Raw genomic sequence first — 8,664 nt, 5'->3', positions numbered from 1 at the left:
AGTAACATACTGTTAGGCCAGCTGCCTCAACTGTGGCTGTTGCTGTTGTGTGAAACATGTTGCAGTGGATTTAAGTACTTTCCTTAACTTGCACTGGCAAAAGTATTTAGGTTTTCAATAAATATATCTTTCGAGTTAATTATTTGTGTGTAGCTCAACAGTAAACATATACATATTCATATGTATATATATACATATATATACAGCAGTTATAATTCAGTTTTTTTTTTTTTTTAATAATTTGTGAACTGTTAAGTTGGTTTTCATCTTTTTTTTTTTTTTTTTTTCATTCAATATATTAATTATAAAACAATTTGTCTATATGTAATTTTTCAGAGTATTTATCGCTTTTATTTTAACATTTCGTTTGATCGTTTAGTCTAACAACTAAAGACTTAATCGCTATCATATATTCCGCTTTAATTTACGTTAGTGTTAATGTAACATAATGTAAGCTTACGTTTGTGGATTTGTTTAATTGGTAATTGATGTTGTAACAGATCAATCTGTATCGCCTATGCTTTACCGTATATAAATATCTAATACATAATTTCTTATGCTTTCGGTTTGTTTATAAATAATATTTTCATTTGCATATTGTGTTCAATTCAATCAATTCATATATGTAAATTGAGTTTTAAGTTAAATATGTGTTTCATAATTGCTATAGGTTTTTACCATAAATATTATACTTAAACGTTGCTATCATATTTTGTTCGCGTGCCTTCTTATAATGTGTATATCATTATTGAATGTATTTAATATGTACAAAAATTATCTCCTTTCTGGGTGTCCTATCCTTGTATCTTTCGATTTTGTTTTCCGTTCCTCGATTGCTCTATATATCATAAAAAACTACTAATTGCTGGTTTTCTTTTTAGGGGCCGTCTATATGTGGCTTTAAATACTTGTAGTTCATAGTATGACGATTGGGTTCTAACATGGGTAACATACGATGTGAGCTTTGTTATTGCTGGATAGATATCATCTAATCTGCGGTCGACTTCGATTGCATGTTGTTATGGCTGCTGCTGCTGCTGCTATCTCATTCATTCTGTGCCTAAGCTGGTGCGGATATATGCTACGGGTGTACCTGTGCAAGACTCTGTCTCTGTGTGTGTAGTTGTTGTTTACTTTGCGGTCACATTTGCGCTCGGTTGTCAGTTGTCGGCTGTCTGCCGTCTGCCGTCCGTTCTCTGTTGTCAGCACACGCTCTCGATTTCTGGACCACTAGTGCGCTGCATGGACTGGCGCTTGCGGTAGGCGTAGAACTCCTCTCGCATGGCCTGGAGCCGCGCCTCTACATTGTCGTAGCGGGGCAGACTGCGCAGCTTGCGAGCCATGGATGCTCCATAGGTAGCCGAGCCACCGGTGGCGGCGGCAGCCGCAGTCGAGGCATGCAACAAGCTGCCACTCAACGGGCCGAGTGTGTGGTGCGGATGGTGGTGGAAGGACGTCGCATGGTGATGTTGATGATGATGACTGTGGTGCGGATAGTGATGTGTGTCTATGTGTAGATTGAGATCATCGCGAAGCATGCCAACGCCGCCCGTTGGCGTTGAGGCGCTGGGCGTCGGCGTGGCGGGGTCGAATTCGTAGTGGCCATCAACACTGCCCACGTCCACGGGGCAGGACCTGGGCAGATTGTTATCCGTGGCTGCATTCAGTCGTGAGATCATTTCTAGCCAGTGCGACATGGTGTATGGCGGCGTCGGCAGCCCGGCTGAGGGCGGACTCGGCTGCAGGTAGGAGTAGTGGTACGGCTGCTGCTGCAGCTGCCCCGGCACCAGGGTTTGGGCTTGCGCCTGCTGGCTGCCCGTGGCAGCGATGTTCAGGCCAAAGTAGGCCGAGTGCTTTGGCGGCGACGGCGGCGGGCGATAGGGCGGCAAAAGGCGCCACTCGCTCGTGCTGCCTGGGTGGTTCGAGGTGTTCTTTGAGCCGAACCCACTGGAGCTGGACCGAGACTCGGGCGACGCTTCCAGACCCACGCCAGCGGCGTTGGCGGAGCCACGCAGAGAGAGGTTCAAGTCCGGCAGAGGCGACAGCAGTTCATGCTGCTGCCGGCTGAAGAGCCGAGAGTAGTGCCGCGGATACCAGCGGGTGCGCGGCCGGTAGCTCTGATATGGCAGCTGTGTCTGGTAGTAGTTGCGCCAAGACGGCGGCGAGGGCAGCTGCAGTGGCACGAAGTGGTCCTCCAGTGGCTGCTGCGCCTGGTGGTACGGCTGCTGGCGACGTGTTTCCTCCTGGATGGTGCGCAGAGACGGCAGCTCCTGGGACTGGTAGCGATAGCGACTCAGGTTGCCTGTGCCGCTGATGTGGGATGTTGGCAGTGAACGCTCCGCGGAGTTGGGATAGACGGTGCTGAGATCGCTAAAGTGCGTGTGCTGCGATGGATAGCCGGCGCTATAGGATAAGAGCTGATGCTGATGCTGGTGCTGGTGCTGGTGCAGCTGCTGGTTGTGGCCGGGAGTGCTGGCCGGCGAGCTGGAGAAGATGCGCGATACACGAGACGGTGTGTAGAGCTGGGGTGACATCAGCTGCTGGCCCAGGCTGCCGCTGATCGTGTTGATGTGCAGAGGGCCATTGCTCGCCGAGTTCTGTTGCATGTTCCTGTAGATGTTGTGCACGTTCTGGTATCTCGCGCCAGTGACAGCCTCTTCCCCGGGCGGCTGCTTGACAGCCCCGCCAATCTTCAGCAGGCCGCCCAAACCGTTAAGGAAACCCCGTGCGGAGTCGGCTGCCGACTGCAAGCTGACCTGGCTGGATGAGGCGACCAGTGGACGACGCCAGGAGGCGCGGGCTGTGATGAAGTTGCGGCGCGAGAGGAAGCCGCCGTCATCGCTGGAGGACTTCTGGGATCCATTGCTGTTGCGACGCTCGAAGAGCGCGCCGTCGACCACGTCGACGCAGTTCTCAATGCTGTTGTCGTAGCCGAGGTGTGCGGACCGCCTCTTCCCTTCGTCCTGCACAACATCTTCGTGAATGTTGGGTGAGCTGTAGATGGAGTGGCAGTTGGTGCAGCGGTCGGGTGGCCAGATCCAGTGCAATATGGCAATGAGTATTGCAGTTAGACTTGATATTCGGGTTTGTTTGTACCTGCCCAATTGAAGAACCAGTTCAGTTAATATCCGCACAACATTCGCACACTCACATTCAATAAATACGCAAAGAAACAATGAATAGAAATCAAAAGTCTAGCCTACTGAACAGAACGGAACAGAAAGTGAAACTGAACTTGAGAAAATATTGGTTTAGTATAGAAAACATTGCTTACGATTTTGATTATGACAGGATGGACCTGGAACTATAAAAACGCTTTCATAATCACGATAGTGTTCAGTATTGCTATTGGTAGCGCAAGAGCAGTGGAAGGAGTAGAAGTAGTTCAAGTAGATGTAGTAGATGTAGTAGGTGCATGGCAGAGGCCAATCAGTGTTTGGTTTTAGTTGGTTAAGTGGGCGCATGAGACAGTTGGAAAAGTTAGATGTATTTAGTTATCTATCATATCGTGGACTCATAGGAGAGCTTCATATATATGTATGTATATTCGGATACGGTCTAGACTGGGGGCGGAGTACTCACTTTTTTAAAGGCACTTGACCAGAGGATATGGAGCCCGTACTGCGATTGTGCAAATGATGATTATTGGCTGCAATGTTACGAGCATCTGTTATCCTGCAAGCTACCATGTTGAACTCTGTAAACGTATAATTTCTACAATTAATTTGGCGTGCAGCGTGAGCCATCCTATCCGGTAAATAAAATACGTACAGCAGCTACCAAGCACACACTATATTTACGAGCGCGTGTGTATATGTGCGCCAGTGCGAGCCAGCCACATATACAGACGCATCCACTACCATTTACACAATACGCTGTCCACATATGAATGCATATACGTACACACGATGTACATATGTATGTATGTAGGTATATTAAATACGAGTACCCTTGCACTTTGGGCCAGCTGAAAACTAGCGCAAACTGGCATAACGTGCCCCGACTGGCATTCCGTCGGTTCTGCTCTGAAAGTGTACCAAAATGTACCTATACGTACATTGACTGGGTTGGTACTCGGCTCACCCAGGTGTGTACCTAAACGTGTACCCAAATGTACCACGAGTTGTACATAGACTGGAATGGGTCGGTACTCCGATTACACACACGCACACACACACACACATACACACGTGGGTACACGGTCGTTATGCCAATTTGCATGCCAGCCAGCAGCATCAGTGACAACAACAACAACAAAGAGTGTGGTGTGGTTGTCAGATATTCCACTGTCACTGGCGCTGTCGCTGTTGCCGTATGAATGTAGTTTAAAAATTTAGCAGATTAATAGATGATTACTTAGAGTACAGGCAATACACCCACACACCGATAGAGGCTAGACTAAGCAAGCTACGCACAAACTATGCTATGCAATTGTTAGTTTTATTGTAGGTTCAGTTTAGTAGCTAATTTGTGGCTAGCAATTACATATGCACGGTCAAAGAGACATCCAATTAGGTAGCTGGACAAACTAATTTGGCGGGGATTAGGTGGAAGCCTGCGAGGTGGGGCAAGTCGGATTCGTCGTCGTTGCCTATGACTACGGTTTGAGTGCGCATATAGCCCATACGACATACGATACTATAATGTATGTATTGTATGCCCCACTTCCCGGACAGTACATATATGCGCCTATACGAGTATTCATACGTATGCATAACTATGCATAGCATGTGCTTTTCGCAGTATTTTATTTAGGATCGGGCTACGAAATGTTGGAAAAAAAAAACAATGACACATGAAATGGCTTTTGAATGGGTCAGTTTGATAGTAGTGCCAACGAAAAGAAGTTACTGAAAACCAAATGTATGTAAGCCTGTTTGCAAATCATAGACGAACGAAAAACGAGTTGACATTATGGTACACTTCAACAAAAAACGGATGACAAAAGGAGAAACGATAAGGGAAAACGTGAAAGGAAAAGGCTAAAAGGGAAGGCTGCCCACATTGTCGGCCGAAAGTTCGACCGGCAACTGGGACAGCCGAAAACAACATGATTCAAAGTAGTTCAGATAAACGAGTGTAATGTGTTGAGTGAGTTTTTTGTTCTTTACTATTGATATTAAGTACATAATTATGAAGACCGTGAAATGAGTTTTGCGGTGCCGCCTGTTGTGGGTGCTTTTCGGATACTTAAGAAAGTGTGATTGGTTGTTTGGTTGGTTGTTAAATAGAATAGAATACGTAAACGCTTGATTATGGATGAGCTTAATATTCACTGAGAACGTGAGATACGATAGGCCCTGGCAGAGTAGGTACACAATTTTGTATGAAATGGATGTCAGTGTGATAAACTAGTGTTTCTTAAGAGGTAAGAGGTGGGAGGTAACACTTGTTAGTTCTCTGAAAATAACCTTTAGTTTGATTGTTTATTACAGCTCGGAATCTGTTGTTGCACACACGACATCGATTTATTATGATTTTGAAAAACTTACCCAGTTGCTTCGCTTTGCTTTGCTTTGCTTTGCTTTGACGTTGCAGGGGGCTTAGTTGGGTAGCGAATTGGTTCTCAGTAGAGAGTGAGAGGGGTCGCTGCATGTGCCAGGCAAATTGAATGGACAAACGAGATAATGACCAACTCAAGTGAACACACAGAGGGGCCAAATTGGCCACTCTGGCTCAAAATCTCCGGGCTTGTGCATTCAAATGCGGTCGATGCATTCAAAGAGTGCTTCATCTATTGATGGCGCGATCATTCGATGCTCAGAGCTAGTCCTTGCATTCATTTTGGCTCGTCGCCATCGATTGTGGGCCTTATTTTACCATCTTTGTGCGTGAATTGTTTACAAAAAACGTCTGCCCAGTATTGCGCTATATATATAGTAGTTCCATATATATAGATATCGATCAATACTCTCTAAACACTGCAAACACCTTTATCCGACATGAACTCAGCCCTGGGCAGAAACAACGACGATTTGGCCAAGAACATGCACATAAATAACTTTTTGATAAAGGTGTCTGTGCCTGACCTTGGTTTTCAACATTTTTAACGTTTTCTCTATTCATTTGTAACTTGCAATCTGTAATTCGTCTTAGAGGTCTTTCGTGAAACAATAAGGCAACTAAATAATTATTACTTTTAGTGGTATGCTGCATTAATCTGTTTCAAATGCGCAATTTTGTTAATCTCTTTGACTTTAGACTTTGGTTGTTTGTGTTGTGTAAGTGTGTGAGGGTTTTACCAAACAAACGAACTTAACTAAACGATAAATCGAACCAAAAATAAGTATAAATGTTATTCAATTAGTAAATGAAAACTCCCAGATTGAAAGCAGACTTAAAGCTGAGTCCCCCTTCGATCGAAAAGTCTGTTCGTCCTCTACTGCGGCTTTCCCCTCTATGTTGCAGGCTTATTTTGGGGTTGACTTTACCACTAAGTTTTCCAACAGCTAGTTATACGAGCATGCGTTACGAAAGAATATATATACGAACTCAATCTGGAGGCTTATAGCAATATGCTTGGTGGCGGGGGTTGGTTTGGGTCAACACGGATAAAATCATTTGCTTTCAGTAAAGAAAAAGTTGAGAAAGTAAAAATGTCCATACGGAAAGGGAATCTCGATAAAAGTCGGATGGGTTCGATACAACAGGACGGACGGGCTCAAAGGTACCAAAAAGGAACATTTAAGGCTAAGCAAATGAAATCAGAGTAACTGAAACGATACTTAAGCATTTTACTGGTATTTACAGAGAGACTTCGCTCTATTTTACTTGCACAACTACAACGGAAAAGAAAATCAAAACGAAAAAGCTATTCGCACAGGCATAGTTGTTGTTAATTAAGTATCAAATGCCTTTAATATTTACTTTACACTTGCTTCGCTTTCGGTGAGGTAAACAGACTAATTCAATTTAATTTGCAATGCATTGTTGTTGTCGAAATTTTGCCAATATGGTAAGCCGAGAAATTAGGAAACTGAATCAAACTTGCAATTGCTTCAAGCACGAATTGATCTTAATTAAACGAAATACTTATTCAATTTGCATTTAATGCCCAATCAAGCGAGCATTTAGGCAAGTTATTAAAAGTCAATTAAGAGCGAGTAATCGTGGGGCCAATTGCCAATGTCTATCCAGTGGGAAAAGGTATCGATACTAGATACTCGATACTCGGTACTCGTTATTCGTTAGTTAGTTGCAAGTAGTTGTAAGCAGTTAGTAGTTAATGTGTTTATATAGTAAGTAGCATTAGTTAGTTAGTTAGCTGAGCGAATATAATTGCTATCATTAACAACAACAACAACAACAACAAGAGCATCATCATCATCATCATTATTGATGATCATTACTATTGTCACTTGTCATCTGTCATCACTCGCAATGATAATCAATTATCATTAAAAACCATTTCAAGTGTGCTTGTGTGTATACAGCATTTGGCCTGTGTTACCTTTTTCCTGTTTTCGTCGTTTACGTTTATTGCAAATTTTTACGGCACAAACCGATAAAATGATCGCAACAATAAAAAACAGGATGCCCCCAACGACGCCGGCTGTTATAGCTTTATGTTTGACACGCGCCGGCACTGGGAATTTCACCTCATCGCTCGACTCGTACGACTTTTCCGAGTTGGCCAGCACGCGGAAATAGTAGGTGCGACCGCCAACCAGGTTCTTCACCAGATACTGCGTCTCCTCCGGCCGTATTTGGCCCCGATTCAACGTCTTCCACTCCGCGTCCGTGCGATATTTAATGGTATAGAACTTGACAATGTGCGCGCGCTCCAACGGCGACTGCCACGTGATGAGGAAACCGTTCGAAATCTCCGTCACGGACACGTTGCGAGGCGGTCCAGGTTTCGGGCCTGTCAAATGAAAGGATATCGTATTAGTGTAAAGGTAAAATTTGATTGTATAAATGTAGTTTTTTTTTTATTTTTTATTAACTAACACTTGTATTGGACTATACGTTGTTTAGTCATTTGTCTTAGTTTTCCCTTTTAGTTCATTTACATTTTTTTAGTGACACCCACTTACAAAGGGTTTTTATTCACATGATGATAGACTTGCATTCATCTGGTACGAAAGTGAGATGTTCACATACTACAGCGTTTTATATTCAAAACATTGAGTTTACCACTAAACTGGTTTGTCCTGCACTTGCCGCATTACTATTTTCATATTTTAATATTTATGTGTCAATTGTATTTAAAGTGTAACAGCTATTTTAATTGGGGGACTCCAGCAAGACACTAAAGTCGGGCAATAAGTGCTAGCCATTTACGTTAGCTAGAAAAAATGTGATGATGCTGCTGCTGCTGCGGTTATTATTTATGCATATATGTTAATTAGAGATGCTTTTAAAGAGAGCACACGAGAGATTTAAAAGCGCATATATCAAAAGTTGATTATGCGCATAGAACGGCCTGCGCCGGCTGCACAAATGAGCAAAAGAGTTTTGCCACCCATGTCCTCGCCACTTTCCCTGTCATGATGATAAATATACCCCCAGATTTGACAAAATATAAACGAGACAGGTGACAAACATAATAAAAAAAGAAGAGCAAAATGTAACGGGGAAGGCTGCCGCGCCATAGGCCTAAATGAGACTGGCCGAGTGTGGGTCGGCCGTAAAAATGTCAAGGGTAGACAGGGTACACGGGTA

The 8,664-nt window shown here is 43.9% G+C and overlaps 1 protein-coding gene across 1 annotated transcript in view; it reads right to left on the bottom strand.

Annotated features, from left to right (window-relative positions):
• Positions 1 to 323: 323 nt before the first annotated feature.
• Positions 324 to 8,664, bottom strand: part of LOC6586927 (protein turtle) — a 40,600-nt gene continuing 32,259 nt past the window's right edge. The window contains 6 exon segments of the mRNA XM_044009055.1: positions 324 to 3,047; positions 3,049 to 3,096; positions 3,275 to 3,295; positions 3,297 to 3,345; positions 3,583 to 3,697; positions 7,451 to 7,864. Of these exon segments, the coding sequence (XP_043864990.1) occupies positions 1,203 to 3,047; positions 3,049 to 3,096; positions 3,275 to 3,295; positions 3,297 to 3,345; positions 3,583 to 3,697; positions 7,451 to 7,864 (2,492 nt within the window). The 3' untranslated portion in view covers positions 324 to 1,202.

The sequence above is a fragment of the Drosophila mojavensis genome, unplaced genomic scaffold, assembly GCF_018153725.1.
Source record: "Drosophila mojavensis isolate 15081-1352.22 unplaced genomic scaffold, ASM1815372v1 contig_36, whole genome shotgun sequence".
In the NCBI taxonomy this organism is placed as follows: domain Eukaryota; kingdom Metazoa; phylum Arthropoda; class Insecta; order Diptera; family Drosophilidae; genus Drosophila; species Drosophila mojavensis.
The sequence above is the reverse complement of the archived record's forward strand: the minus strand, read 5'-3'. Positions and strand labels throughout refer to the sequence as shown.